The sequence below is a fragment of the Dermacentor albipictus genome, chromosome 4 (genome assembly GCF_038994185.2).
Source record: "Dermacentor albipictus isolate Rhodes 1998 colony chromosome 4, USDA_Dalb.pri_finalv2, whole genome shotgun sequence".
NCBI classification, from domain to species: Eukaryota; Metazoa; Arthropoda; class Arachnida; order Ixodida; family Ixodidae; genus Dermacentor; species Dermacentor albipictus.
The window spans coordinates 109,029,160-109,045,161 of NC_091824.1; the positions used below are offsets into that span (position 1 = coordinate 109,029,160).

A 16,002-nucleotide genomic window follows, 5' to 3' on the forward strand; every position below is an offset into this window, starting at 1 on the left:
GCAACCCATGTTTTGATTGTGCATTAAGTAATTGCGTCTTAAGTAAACCATTAGCCTTGTCTGCTCTTGTTATAACACCACTTTCATCTACTGCGTTTCGAAACATATCTCTGGAGCATGAGAATAAAAGCGTGAAAGGTGCTGTGGGAATGTGTAATTCTAGAAACTCTTTGCACAGCAGATCAGCGCCAACCAACTTGGCCTGTAGCCTTTAGATAATATTTATGGAAAACTCAAAAGGGAGCTCAAGCTGTTTTCCAGCATTCGTAAATTAATATCCTGCAAGCCTGAACGCGCTGTCATTTTCCAAAAGACCAAATAACTGCCATGCGTTTTCTACTATAATACCGTAGTTCTATCCAAACTGTCATTAAGGACTCGCATGCAGGCGATTCTGAATAGTATACCAAAGGTAGTTGTCATGCGTTGCACAGTCGACAGTATACTATTCACGGCACATTCCTGTTCATATCCCTAACTAAGATTAGTCTAAATCCTGTCTAACATCAGCTGTTCCCTTTGAGATTGGTACTGCACAAATAGAACTGCATTTCCCTACATTCTACAGCGTCGTATGGGCTCTTTAGCGGTGATCTTCTCACCCCCTAACTTTGCGTTGTAGTTCGACGAAATGCTGCCTAAGTGCTGCGCTAGAGGTCTAAGAAGGCAACATGGGCAAAAGGCGAAAAGAAAAAGAAAATGCCCCGTAGTGAACCTTCCACGCAACATAACACTGTATCTCTAGAAACTGCTGCTTCAAACGTAAACATTGCTCGTGAGGAAAATTATACCTTGTTCAGGCGGACGTTAATATGTAGCACGCACGCCACTGTGACATGCTGGCGAAAAGTTCTTTTTACTACATCTAGGACACTTGAAACGTGCTTAGGAATAAGTCTATGAACATGTTATAAAGAGCGGAATTACAAATGAAATAGTTGGCATCTTCGAAAGTATCGCGTACTTAGTGGTCAAAAGAGCTTTAGTGCTAAAGGCTACAATCTACCAAGACTCATTCAATGCGGAGAAAGCTTTTTATCACATATGAAAGCTTTGGACACAATGTACTCTCTAACGGTAAAACGTGGGCCGTTATTACGCAGGATGCAAAGGAGAGGTTCTGAATTCCTAGAAAAATAGTGGCGCAGCGTAAGAGGGCACTTCGATATCTATAAGCAACCACGCGGTGAACTATGGCACTATGCAGGAGATGGACTTGTATGTTAGTATCATCGGTATAGTGGTTTAACGTGTGGCGCAGGTAGCGAGCGGCATCGAAAAAGTCGAGTGAGCAAGGCTTTACTACTCTAAGCTATGATCTAGACTACGATAGTACAATACTCATTCTCATTCCCTGTAAAGTACAGCCGAAGCACCATTGTTTGAACCAGCCCAAGCTGACCTGTCTACACGCTTGCCAGCATCAGCACACTTTCTTTGTGTAATACAAAGGATTAGCAGTGTCCTACACAATTAAAAGGCTAATCCCACCAGTAGCCTACAACCACTCAACTCAACTCAAGCACACAATTAAAAGAAAGTCTGCGCATACATATTTACCTGCGTGGACCCGGCGCAATCAGCTATATACAGGCCTTAAACAGGAATCTAGGGCAAGATTACAAACTTATAATGAAAAGAAGTCAGATCTCATTTAACAGGACGCTCAATAATCTTGCGTTCTTGGTAAGGCAAATGTATACATAGGCTGAAAGGTCCCTCCTAATATTGTTCCTGAGTGTATTATGGGTGGTCCCCGTAGTTGTGAAGTAGTGAGGATGGTATTGCATATACAGAGTTGTGATGGGATATATACAAGTCTACCTTACCCACTTTTCCCTTAGCATGCGTTGCTGCGGTAGGTGCAGGTATTCTTTGTGACGTCATGTTCCTCTCGCAAACGCATAACCCTCGTTCCTGCGATCAAAATGTTTAGTGAGGACAAGGTGACGCAGTGCTAGGGTATGTGAAAGGCTTAATCTTTTCGACTGACCGTGTCGTAAGCTCTCACCCTTGTTTTAAGTTGCAGGTGGTGGCACGAAGTTCACCAATTCTAAGCAGGTAACCTCAGCGTTGATCCCGGGCATGCTCTCTGAAACTGGTTATAGAGGCAAAGGCGATGAAATTGACGCAAACTGGTTGTCAAGTGAGCGCGTTCGGAGAACACAATCAACATTTTGGATGTCTGGTAGCAGAGAAATGGATAGCTCCTAAAATCATTTCCTGTCGTCAGGTGTAATCATTCTTTGATGTTCTGAACGAGACGTTATTGAAACCGTTTATCTATCTATTGGTAAAGACCCCCATAAACCCGTCGAGATCCACAAAATAAGTTAGCGCAATGCACAGTAAAATGAAGGTAATTTCGACATGTCTTGCGATCATTATCCAATACCTCTGTCACACCAAAAAGAGCTAAGGCAACCTATTTTAGCCCACAGTATAAAATTAAATTCTTGATAAACAAAAAAACTTCGGCACACTAGTAATTTCCAGAATTTTGGAAGTTGAACAAAGTGAATGACGGGCACCTACAACTCATGAGTATGTTTGCGCACATATGGGGGAGACTATCACGAACCCCTGTGTTCCTTTTATAACTTTCTCTGCTGCAGGCAAAAATTCACTTGTAAGCACACTCTGCGCTATGTTCTGGCACAGCTCATATATGTATCTCCAACTACAGGCAGGCATGAGAGCCAAAAGAGAAGTGCGAGCGTCATTTCTCCAGTTTCGCTATATGGATCAACTTCCACGAAAACATGTGCAACTCAATTGGGGGGGGAATCACGATGTTCCAATCTTTCTGCGCTTACCCTCGAAACAAGGCTCGATGGAGCGAAGCATCCGTGACGGCTGTTGCTTCTGGACTTTGTTAGGAGTTCATTACGGGCAGCAGGGAAGGAACATACCCTCACCAGGTGGACCTCATGAATGCGCCCGCATTGTCACTGATCAGTCCTTAAGGAAGCGTGCAGCTGGACTACAACTGCATTGGTCGATAGTTTGATTGACGCCACGCAAGGCTAGAAGAATTCTACCACTGGACTTTCAGTGTATGTTACGTCATGCTCACCGAAGAGAGGGTACCGTTCCTCGTCTGCCTGTAGTAAAGCCTCGCACGACGTGTGAAAATAACATCTCTTCTTCTCGATAATCAGCGAAACCAAATAGATAAAGATGAGTCCCATCTACGCGTCGTACGTCCACCACACGCTTCATGCCGGTGTGTTCACCGGATTAAGAAAATAAGAAAGGGAAAAAAAGCGTAGACTTGAGTATAACACGACGCTGAAAACTACAACGGACGAAGATAGGTAGATAGAAAACTTCGCAGCTAAGCAGCTACGAGGCTACAGCGTAGAATAATCCTACATGGTTGTAGTGCAAAGTTGTTCCCCCAGACCGGAAATAACTTATGTTCACCTGCAAAGCTCTCAAAGAACCCAGATGAGTGGTTTTTGCAGCCCCTTGGTACCTTCGTATAGATGCTGCCTTCCCCTTTCATGAACCCAAGTACACCTTGCGCGTTTCTGTAAAACTTCAGCGTAGGGTAGCAAACCGGATCTTCCCCTCTAGTTAACCTTCCTGCCTTTCCCCTTTCCTCTCTCTCTCTCTCTCTCTCTGTAAAACTTAGTTGGATAATTATGAATACCTGTGCGCAATGCGGTTTGCGCTAAGATTACAGCCAGTGTTTGAGCAGTAAAGGCTAGATGCTCTTAACGTCCTACGTCAGAGGACAGAGCATGAGCATTTTACAAACTGCACAGAAAAGAGCCAAGCGCACCAATAAAAGTGGGGAGACTGCAACATGCTCAGGTGGAAAATGAAAAGCTCAAGAGAGCGGTAACTGCAGGAGCGAATAAATTGTTGCGCACACATTCCAAGAGAATATTATTTACCTATTACGTGCCAGAACGCGCGTGCGAATAGGCATTGTTACATACGTAGCACACCTTGGGGATATTTTGAGTGTGTTTAATTCAATATGAATGGTTTCCACTCGCGCTTAGGTGTCGAACAATGACCAATCAGAAAGAAAAAAAAACAGACTAATACCCGCTGCTCTTTTGTTTCGCTCTCACATGTGGGGACAGAGGCACAGCGCGCAGAGTATTTAGTAGGTGCAAATTGACATTTCAAAGCTGTGGTTTCTTCCTTGCCATTTTCTGTTGGTTCCCATTATTTTATACGCACAATAAATTTTAAGCCTATATTCAGCAATGGTATTATGTACAAAGGGTAAACTTGTCCGGCACTATTGAACATCTGATTGCATATCTACAAGCTGTCGCAAGACCATCCAATGAAAACTCTTTCTTAATCGTCTAAGTGTTGCTGCACTGCTTTCCAGCCGATACCTCTCCCTGGGATCCCGTGAGAAGAGGTGAGGACCCGATCACGAAAAGTGCCTAACGCTCATTCCGCCAGACAGCAGAGAGGAAGGAAAGTTCACGAGAAAGTACCGGTACGTCTCGGACGACTGCAGCTACGTTCAATACGGCGGCAGTGTCCTATCGTCATTCGGGCAGGACGGCGGCCTAGTAGCTGATAAAGAAGGGTTCCTCCATCATGCCGGCCTCCTCGGCCCGTTCCTCGGCGTACCGAGATCGGTACCCAAGTTTGAGGATAATGTAGAAGGAGATGAATAGTGGCGGCAGCATGCCAATCACGAAGCCGGTAATCTTGAATCGCTTCACGGGAACCCCGTCCAATGGGTCCCGGTCGCGGACCACGCTGGCGTTGGAAGAGGTTGAGCTGTCACCTGCGAACACAAAAATAGACAGCCACGTTGTATCCATTTGCACGCTTTCTGCTGACACGCATCAACGGATTTGTTAGGCAACGTGTCCCTGCTTGCTACTGGGTCAGTTTGTTTAGAGTTAGACGGAACATAAATTGGTTAGCAACCTGTACCACAAGATCATCAACTATATTAAATTAAGAAGAAAAAAGTTATTTCTTGACTACGGTCAACATACAAACTCAAAAGGCTATACAAGAGTATCTTGTCGCGACCTACCCTGTGGGAGGGATCCGTGTATATTCCAAAGCGCCAACTTGCCTGTTGTTCACTCTGATCAGTGGCCAGTTTGTTCATACTTGTTATGGTGTAATAGGATGCGAAACAATATGAAATACAAACAGGGCAGGAGACACAGCGCACTTCCGAGCATGCGGATATTACAAGGACTTGGCTCGCACATGCAGGAACCGCAGTGCCATAGGCAAGTGTGCCGAAATTTTATTCGCGACAGAAGGCTCGTGCTCCATTGCCCTGTTATTAACACAGCGGCCTGCTTGGCCAATATAATCGTTCGGCAACTTCTGTTGGCATCTTACTGCTGTGGGTGACGAGTTTCCTTAAAATTAATCAGCGGCAGTGACTTTTGTGACATGTACTGCTCTATATGTTAGCGACATTTCACGACCATATTGCGCCTATTGCGGTGAGAATGTGAAATTCGCCCATTTTGGCTTTTACCTGCGATTCCTTAAATAAGCAGGTAGGTGAAAGCTTAGAGAACACAAATTTCGGGAAAACAATTCCTTCATCGCAGCCCAGGCATGGACTTGGAAAAGGAGTGGTGCAGCCCGCGTCTGTGTATTCGACCAATTCAATGCACTTAAAAAATGCCACAAGATATATAAGCTTTCTTTTGATGCCATGGTCGGTAAATGCTTGCTCCCGGAGGTTCATGCAATGCGCACGCGAGCCCACTGGGGCAAACGTCCTCTTTAGTTTTGAAGTATTAAGAAAACGGTACGACCCAGCTTGATGTCGAACGTAATGAACTAGAGACACGTTTCGTCTCACTGTAATATATCGACGAAGACTTCATTTTGTGATCGAAACAACAACATAACGCTCAGTGTTTATTACACATGAAGTACTCAGCAACTATTCGCTCATCAACGTTCGGTGCAAACCCAGGATGTTGCCAAATCGCATTCATGGTTTTACGAAATGTGCAATTTACTACTAGCGGGCTAGTCGTCTTCGTCCGAGTCTCCGTCCTCACATTTTTTCGTCTACGATAAAAAGAGAAAGTATCCTACTCAACGTATATATTACCGTTGTTGCTCTTTGTTAAGCATCGATAAAGTGGAAAAGTAAGGTACTTTAGCTCTCTAGCTTTCAATGGGCCTATTGCACGCTATGTTTCGGTTATGACGCTCCATTTCTGTGCGAGCAGCAAATAACCCACATCCTTGGAATTCTGCCATACGTTTATATCGACATCCTCCGATATTTTTTAAATTAAGAAAGAAAACCAGCCAAAGAAAGGCACACACAGGAAACATACAAACATACTTAACACAATGCACCAACTAGCCCAACAACGTGTTTTGCTAGAATAGTTTTCTAAATTATGTCTCCCTAGCTTTGTACCTGTGCGCAGTTCTTTTACAGCGAAGCCGTATATAGCTACTCTCCCGCAGTGGTCGATATCCGTCTGTCTACGAGTCGCGCCGACTAGAAAAGAATTTCGTCTGCAGTTTTTTGTGGTCCTCACACGCCTCACGAGATACATGGATGCTGGAGGACTTTGCCCACATGCCATGGTTGGATTTCGACCCAAGTTATCGACGCAGCATAATATGCTCAGACTGAAACATCAGATCATAGATGCGGGTGCGAGAACTCCATATACCAAGGCGATACTAGGGCTCGATCTAGCAAAAGCCTTTGACACTGTCACGCACAAGGCAATACTACAAAATTTCCAAGAGCTGGATGTAGGACGTACAACATACGCGTACATCGAAGACTTCCTGACGGATCGTACGGCAAAGATTACAAGTGGAGAAACCAAATCGGATGCACTCAAACTAGGTAATAGGGGCATCATGCAGGGTTCAGCCCTAACCCCCTTTTTATTCAACGTGGCAATAATTGGTCTCCCTACGAGACTCGAAAAAATAGGACTCGGACACAGCCTATACACGGACGACATCAACCTCTGGGTGGCGGCTGGAAGCGATGGACATGTGCAAGAGATCCTCCAAACAACAGTAAACACGGTCGAAGGCTACATCAGAGACAAGGAACTGAGATGTTCCTCGCGAAAATCAGAGCTTGTGCTCTATAGGCACACATGCAGGGGTCGAAAAAGCATTAAGGGAAGGCCGGGAAATGTGGTCACATTAGAAGGCACCAGGATCCCAGAAGTAGAGAGCCTGAGAATAGCGGGACTCTGCATATCCGAAAACGGCCACAGTGGAGGAAGCATTAGATTACTGCACAATAGGGTTCAAGAAACAATCAGACCAATAAAGCGTATATCCAACTGGAAATATGGCATGAAAGAGCACAATCCCATCTGAGTAAATGGAAACATTCGTAATCAGTCGTATTCTATATGTAGTCCCTTACCTCAATATCTAGGCTGCGGAGAAAGCCAAGATAGAATGCATCATTAGAAGGGCGTATAAGCAAGCCATGGGAATTCTGGCAAATACGTCAAACGAGAAGTTCCTGGCGCTCGGCGTGCGCAACACACTAGACGAACTTATTAAGACCCAGAGAGTGACGCAATATGAAAGGTTCACACAGAGTTTGACGGGCAGACACATCTTAGACGACATCGGAATAACCTGCGAAGCACAGCACGGACTGCACAGAGACATCCACCCAAAAAGAAGGGAGCATCTCTCAACACCCCCAACCACAAGAAACATGCCCTCGAAGTTTCGCCAAAATAGAAGAATCGCAAGAGCGAGAGCTCTCCTCAAGAGATTGCAGTGCCAGCGACGTGGTGTATGTGGACCTGGCGGAGTAAACAAATAGGGCATATCGATAGTTGCTACGAGTCTAGAGGGTAACTCCAGAGTTATTGGCACTGTAAAAAGAGGGAAGAGGGTGGCGGAGGGGGCTGTCTTAGCACTGGATATAGCCTCCACGGAGGCTAACATCGTAGTCAGCGACTCCAAGACCGCCACCAAGAACTATGCCAAAGGAAGAATGTCGCCGGAAGCGCTAAGAATTTTAACCAGCTTTCGTGAAGATCGAGATGTTTACATTATATGGGCACCCGCACAATCTTCCCTTCCCGGTAACGAAACCGCGCACAACCTGGCTTGAGAACTGACGGGCCGAGCAGGTGACACGCAAATACTGCGAACGGAGAAATACCGGATGACCAGCTTTAACGAGATCACCAAACGCTATAAATTGGGAGGGGCCCAGTTCCCCCCGGCACGCTACTCGCTAAGTACAAGGCAAACGACGATATGGTGCCTCTTGCAAACAGATACATATCCGAACCCAGTGGCCTGCCACCGCTACTACCTGGACCTTTACACGGATAGATGTGGATTCTGTCAAGAACGGGTGGACCTACAACGTATCGTTTGCGCTTGTCCTCGGACAACCATACAGAATAAAACACACGACACCAGAGAGCACCGGATGACCAACTTAAGGCAATCCGGCAGGCCGGAGACGCTGCCGGGGCCCAAAGGCTTGAGGCCGTCATCTAGGTGGAGAGCCCTTAGTCTCATAAATCTGCTGTACTGAAATAAAGTTTATTCCTCCTCCTCCTCCTCCTCCTCCTCCTCCTCCTCCTCCTCCTCCAGTTTCTCACTACTCCTCTTAGCTCTCAATTAGGTATCTCGGAAAAAAATCACACTGAAATTGGCCGCTAAGGCGGCCTATCATTACACCGAGTTTCATTTACTTGTCACAGTTCACAGTGAAGTTGTAAACGTTATATAATTCCCGTCTGCTGTCAATACATGGCCGTCTACGGAGGGAGTATGGTTACACAATACGGCTGTAACTCCTGCTTTATCGAAACTATCCCCGAACAAACTACATGAGAATTAGCCACTAACACGACCTTGAAAATTTTCTTAATTACGTAGTTCACAGTGAAGTTGTAAATATCGTGGAATTCCCGTCTGTGATGCGGCGGTACTTGCACACGTCATACCTCATAAAAGAACAAGAATTAATCACTCCTCAGTCAAATGATCTGTTCGTTGTCTGTGTCCTTCAATAATAATAATAATAATAATAATAATAATAATAATAATAATAATAATAATAATAATAATAATAATAATAATAATAATAATAATAATAATAATAATAATAATACCTAGCTGCGTCGAATGAGGTAAAACACACCACAGCTTCGCTGCTCGTCCTTCATAGAGTGGAAGGGCTGACTTTTTTTTTTATTTCACACCAGGAGTGTTATTCTACTCCGTCTGCATTTAAGAAGATGCAACTCAGTATGCATAAACTAACAAAAGCTTCCACCGTTTCCCCTCCCCCGTTCCTCCTCCCACCCGTTATTTTTGTTGAAATAGCGGAACAATGAATTGAAAATATAAAGAAAACAGTATGAGTAGTGGTGATCCAGGGGTCAATTTAAACGGACTGGTGCGCCATGCTCTTCCGAAGCGAACAGGGTCACATCTATGCAAAGCTTCGCCAACAGTCCGAATCCGCTCAAACGCGTTGACCAGTGCAAAAGTGTCCATTATGGCTAGAAAGCGGGAAATTGTAGAAGTTGCAAGAAAGCTCACAAACGAGCTAGAGTACATTTTGCGGCACGACAGACAGGAACGAGGGCTGCATGACGTTCAGGTTGGTTCTCATTGGGCACTAAGTGCACCACAGTCGCCAAGGCGGTAATACTACTACTTGGTACTAGACAATGTTTCCGCATGGCTGCTGACGTCAGTAAACGCCTACTTTGTCCAGCAGCTCACTCCCAGCAGCTCTTGCGATTCTCTCGCAGCAATAGCCTAAAAGTTTTGGAACCACTTTGAAGTTTCGAGAATGATCCTATTGCGACTGCTCGATCGTTATCAACGTCTCATAATTTTTCGAGCTTAGGCTCGCAGCTTTTATGGCTTCTACCAGTATAGCTACATGTAAGTTTCCCAAACAAACCTACAAGAACTGCTTTAGTCCATTTTTTACCTGCTTTTTAGTCCTTCAGTCCTTTTTAGTCGTTTAGTTTACTTGGTGTTCGTATTGATTCGTGCTCCTGTACTGTGGTATAGTGTGCGGTGATCGCGACCGGCTGTGATTGTGTTGTCTGCGTCCATCTTTCCACCTTCCCATCTCCCTCACCCTAGTGTAGGGTAGCAAACCGAATTTTCTGTTCTGGCCGACCTGCCTGCCTTTCTTCTTTCCCTAGCTCTCTATCCCTATTAAGCTCCAGCAATGTTCGATCCTGACATCTTGTTCAGCTTTTTTTATAGTTTCTCGTAAAACATTGCACACCTCAGCCTACAACTTCTCGCGCTACACAAACAGCTAACGGACAAAATACTCAAGACTAAAACCACAGCGGCTGACCACGTAAAAAGCAAAGGAGAAAGAACAAAGGAAATATGGCAGTGCTGCTCACCATTTCGGAGCAGGAGCGAGCGGCTGGACGTGCCTAGAGTGTTGCTTGCTACGCAGGTGTAGTTGTGGGGAACCTCGGCGTCATCCTGGGCTTCCTTAAGGTGCAAGTTGGATATTCGCAGACAGCCTTGCGACGCGTTTTCGGTCCTGTACGTTTGGGATAGAAATTTGATCATGGCTTAAATAGAATTAATGGGTAAAGCAATCATGCAAGCACAGCTTTCAGCACCGGCGCGCTTTATTTCTTCAAAGTGCGCTATTAGCAGGAAACACTGGAAGTAAACTGGTGGCCTTAACGACTTATAACTTAACCACTACAGTGAAACGCGCAATGCATACGTGTATATTCAGTCACTAAAGACCAATTTCATAATTTGATAACGCTTGTATCGTTAATTTTTCTAACGGATGGCTAAGAGACTCCGCAAGAAGCTCAGAAAGAGAATGAAAAGAAAAAAAAAACATCACTCATGCCGCAATTGAACACATGCACTCGCTTGTGTAGCACGAGATGGTGTTCATGTATTTCGAAAAGTGTTCCTTTGCTGTCTTTCAAAGGTAGATAACGGCTACTTGGTTTAGCAAAATAAACGTTCCGCTGGAAGGGTATTGGAGTGTAAACAGCGTTGCGTAGAAGTACAGTCATTTGCGCCAACGCTTGTGAAATGACGAAAGCGGGCCTATCGTGGTTAACCCGGCTGACGCCGGAAGGAACTGTAAAAGACGGTTGTGTCCAGAGATAGCCATCGAAAGCGGCAAAACTGCGATAAACCTGAAAGGACGTGAGCCATCGAGATGCCGCCACGAACCTTACTCGAATTGATGCTATTAGACACGAAGGAAATATGTCTAAGATAACCGAGGTCATGACTTGCCCGAAGTCACAGGTGTAAAGTTAGGGAGCAATCGAGCTGCCTACATAGTTAGCAAAGTGGAAGTACAGCTTCAACGGCCCTCTGATGATGTAGTTCTTCCACGGTGTGTTGAATTGAACATATCGTTAAACAGTAGAATTCTGAACAGTCCGAAAGATAACACAGAAAAGAGGTACAGGACAGAGCGCCACGCTCCTCCTCTTCTGTCTCCTGTGTCGCGCTGTTTATATTCTGCTGTTTAACAATGTGTAACCCAAATACCCCAACTGAGCACGCCGTTAATCTCTAACGTTTGTTCTGCCTCTATACACTGTATAACTGTTTCTTGTCATTTATAATGACTACAAACAACAACTAACACATAGTGGTCCTACAAGAAGTGGAAACCGTATAAATGACTGATTCGTTACAGATTTCAGTGACTCCTGGCTTCTTGCCTGCTCCCGCGAGTTTCTGGATTGCATGTACTATGTAAAAAAAATTTGGAATCTGGAAGTTTCAGAATTAACAGAGCAAGCCAAGAAACTCACCGCGCCGACTACTTATGTTCCTTTTGTGCTTTCTTTAACACACACAAACACACGCACGCACACACGTATGCATAGACGAAGAAGTTACTGAAAATGAGAAAAAATAATAATAAAGACGCAGTATCGCCTGAAAAGCGACGCGTCGATGGTGATACCAAATTAGTAGACAGCTATACGAAGTAAGAAAAGTAGCTTTATCGGCCGTATAATCTTGCAAACCTTCGCTTACCAACTAAATTAACAAACGTGGTCTCAGCACACACAGGCCAACATGAACAGATAACACTCGATTACCGCGGACACTAACTGTCAAAACGCTGGCGTGAGGAAGCACGGCAGCAGCAGCGAGCGAAGGAACCTTCGTGCTATCTATTGCTTCAACGCAAACTGATCGGCGAGAACGCAGCACGCACAGATGTAGGAGCCGTTGGCGCACCTAGACTCTTCGCCCAACGCAGGTCTCTTTCAAGGCGCGCGCGGCCGCGCAATACACAGTTGCTGCCAGAGTACAACGCCCCCACCCCTCTCCCTCCCTGCCCTCCGCCCGGTGGCTTGCCCGCGACGGGTGACGGCGCGCATAATCCCCTCTTCCCACCTGTGTGCGCGCGAGATTTAACGCGATCGTCGGCTCCCCTCGCGCGCTTTCAGTCGCACATACAGCATACGGCACGCGGCGACGGTGTTATCGCCCTTGGACTTTATACGGAACATCACGGTGACCCCGACGGTGACGGCAAAAATGCCCCTTCAGTGTCCATATAGTTGCTACCGGAAAAAAAGAATGGTCCGTCGTTGGTCGGCAATTACAGTGCTGTGTGCTTTCTGGGTTGTCACGAGGTGCCCACCTAAGTGAGGGTATTATGTCCTCAGAAAGTGGCTGGTCGTCTCGGAGCCATGCGATCTCCGGTGAAGGCTCCGCCCCCGCAACGCACACCAACCGGGAGTCTTTCTTGTCCCGCAGCACTTCCAGAGGTTCCACTGATGGAGCATCTAGAATCGCGGGTGAAGAAACTTTTTCACGCAATGTTTCAACATGAAAAGTTTTTACACTGATAAAAGCACTTTGAAAAAGAAGTTATCGCGCGCACACAGACACACATGTGCATATGTGTGTGCGTGTGCACCCTGGGAACATGGTAAAAGAAATGTAAAATGTTGAAGTACGATGTTGCTCTCATAAAAGGTGGCTGGCTCCAGGGTCCACTTTTTTACAGCGAAGCTGTATACCTTTACCGTCCAAGGAATGTTTTTTTGTAGTTGTGGTAAGCACAAAACTCCCCATACATGGGTCGAGGTGAAGCAGGCGTTAAGCACTCCCCATACGTGGGCTGATCCCGAAGATAGTGCAATGCCGGGCCAACCCGCAGCGGAGGTTCAGTTCACCATTAAGGGGCCCACATACACAGCTTCGCTGGTCATCCTTCATATAGTGGAAGGGCCCTGAGATTTTTTTTATTGGCAAGGATCTCCACATGAAACTGTTGATAAACATTTCTTGATAGCAAAAGCTCTTTTGAGAAGGGATGTTCCGATAAACAAGGAGGTTTAAATTAACCTAATTATCATCATAAAGCATTGTCTACGGCCCCAGCGAGAAACTTCTAGGTGTAAAAGTAATACAGTTATTACTGTCTAATTAATTAATAAAGTCGTAGCGCTCGATTGCCTTTTCCGTCAAGGCTGCCGCAGTGCTTTAGAAGTCGCATACCTAAACTGAATAAAGTGCACTAGATGAATGTGCTCAGTGGTGAACCAATATTGTAGTGAGCGATAGTGGAAGTTTGCATTTGACTGTACAATAGCAGCATGTCCAGTGGTACTAATATGAGCTGTCCCTGATCGACGCGTTAGACAAATATACAGGGTGTCCAGCTAACTTTTGCCAGATTTTAAAAATATGCGAATGCCACGTAGCTGGACAGAACCAAGGTAATGTTGTTTGCAGTTACTTGGAGATACTCAGATTATTTTTTTTTCATTCTACCTAACTACATAATTAGTCCTGATTAATTAATCAACTTCACACATATTATTAGATGAAAAGTGTCAATGAGAAAATTGCAGACATGAAAAACTCCCTACACTGCTTTTTGTTGCTCAATACGTGCTACATAAAAGTGTTTCTTCGAGCATGAAAGAAGCCCGCAAATGTACACAAAATATGCCGCGCCACTGACCGGTCGAGGCACTTAAGGCAGAATGAAAAAAAAAATCTCAGTATTTCCAAGCGACGGCAAACAACATCACCTTATTTCTGTCCAGCTACGTGGCATCCGCACATTTTAAAACTCTGGCTAAAGCTAGCTTGGAGACTCTGTATAACAAAGCAATGCACGTAAATGACGCTGATTGCATGACCATCAGAAAAAAGTTTAAAAGGACAAATCAGGCTAACCCAGCCTGAACCTCCACCAGTTACTGTGAATAGGTTGTAATCATCAGTGTTCTCAGATTCAGACTATTCGTCATGATGGTGGTCAGCGCCCTACACAAAACAAAAGGAAAAAATAAACGAGAATGTACCCAGGACACATTCTTTGCTTTTTCCCTTGTTTTTGGCCGTAATGCTCTGACCGCTATCATGACTACTGGAGCGGTCCAACCGGCCCAAATTAGCTGTGTAGGGGAAAGCTTGTCGTACACATCCCACGCTGGCGCAAAACGTTCCATCTAATCCTCTTGCCCCTCGCTTCCTTAAAACACGCCGCTTGTTTTTTCTTCCAATTCCGCGTCAGAGGAAGGTTACTCTGGCTTCAAGACGCCCGCGGCAAGACGCCCGCAGCAGACTGATCGGCCATCAGCGTGGTAACATAAATAAGTGATGCTCCTATCCACACAACCTTTATGGACAGTGCCACGTGGCCGCCCACTGGAACCTGACGCATCTCCCTAGAGACCTCTAGCCGGAGCGTGCGCGGACTCGGGTATGGGGAAACGAGAGAGGGGAGCGCAAGGGGGGGTGGGGGGGCGCCTGACGCAATCGTCATTCCGTGGCCGGTCGACCGAAGGCGCCCACGACGTCCCGTGCATGCCGAACAGCCGCGTGGCTAAGCGTGCGCGGCAAGTTCGCGTTTCCCGCGCTTTGACTCGCACAGGTGAGGGGAGACGCCCTTCCTCCTCCGCCTCCAGCCGTGCTACACTTCCAGCCAATGCCGCCTGCAATAAAAGCATGGCAGTAAAGCTAGCCGCGAGGAAGGACAGACGCGGCTCACAGCCGGCCAGCCGTCAAGTCTCGGGGAGCCTATCAGGGAATGGGACGTGGGCCAGCCGGCGAGCGGAAACAGCAACAGCAAAGAAGCACGGGCCATCCCTGCCGCAATAAGGTCGAGGTGGCGCGAGTCGCTGTTCCGGAACGCGCGGCCGCTGCTTCGGTATAGCAGGCACAGTGCGACCGGTGTTCCCGAAGGCTGCAAGGTCGCGGAATCGACAGCGCTGGTGTTTTTGGTGGCGCATGGCCAGTGTACGGCGCGTCGCATGGGACGGAAGCAAGCTTGCTTTTCGAGGGCCGTTTTGAAGCCGAAGCTAGGTCTATGACTCCGCCGCGCTCAAATGGAGTGACTCGGCGAGTGGGAAAGAGAGGAAATGTAGTGGGCAACACGAAAGGAAAGGACTGAACAGTGCTGTTATAGCAGACCGCCGTGTGTGCCTGCTACACGGGGAAATTCCCTAGTGACGATTGCGATCACGTTCGGCGCCATGTACGCGGAGCCAGTTTATCGCAAGTTACCGCTCCTTGACGCGCAAGGAAAGGCTCCTTGCTGTAGATGTTCCCCTTGGAATAGCTGTTTGATGGACTCTTTCCTGACCCTGGCTCCAGTTAATGGCTATTTATTTACTGGAGCTCCTCGGTTCAAGCAAAAAAACAAAAGAAAGGACACCAGGATACAGCGGCAGCAGAAGGCAGCGAAATTTGGACCGATAACAAAGAATTGAAAGGCACTAAATGGCCAATCCAACAATGCTTACTGCAGCCTTCAGAGGGCGGCGCTTCTCCTATGCTGTAACGTGTACCATCGTATCGCCTGAAGAGCGATTACTCTATAGTTGAAGATTTATTCAATTAAGTAGGGTGGGGGTGGGTTGGGGGGAGAGGGAGGGGGCATACACAGGTTTCTGTTAATTTGATTATGTGCGTTGTGTTGGTATGGTTGTCTCATTTATGGATCTCGATATGTCATCATAGCTGCGTGCAGTTAGATTTTTCGCTGCACTTTGATCCTCCTTCATT

At 46.3% G+C, this 16,002-nt stretch overlaps 1 protein-coding gene across 1 annotated transcript in view; it reads right to left on the reverse strand.

The window, feature by feature from the left end:
• Positions 1 to 1,518: 1,518 nt before the first annotated feature.
• LOC135914016 (uncharacterized) overlaps positions 1,519 to 16,002 on the reverse strand; it is a 134,651-nt gene continuing 120,167 nt past the window's right edge. The window contains exons 6-8 of the mRNA XM_065446719.1: positions 12,620 to 12,764; positions 10,371 to 10,516; positions 1,519 to 4,765 (exon numbers count right to left, since the gene is read on the reverse strand). Of these exons, the coding sequence (XP_065302791.1) occupies positions 4,542 to 4,765; positions 10,371 to 10,516; positions 12,620 to 12,764 (515 nt within the window). The 3' untranslated portion in view covers positions 1,519 to 4,541. The remainder of the gene's footprint in view (positions 4,766 to 10,370; positions 10,517 to 12,619; positions 12,765 to 16,002) is intronic.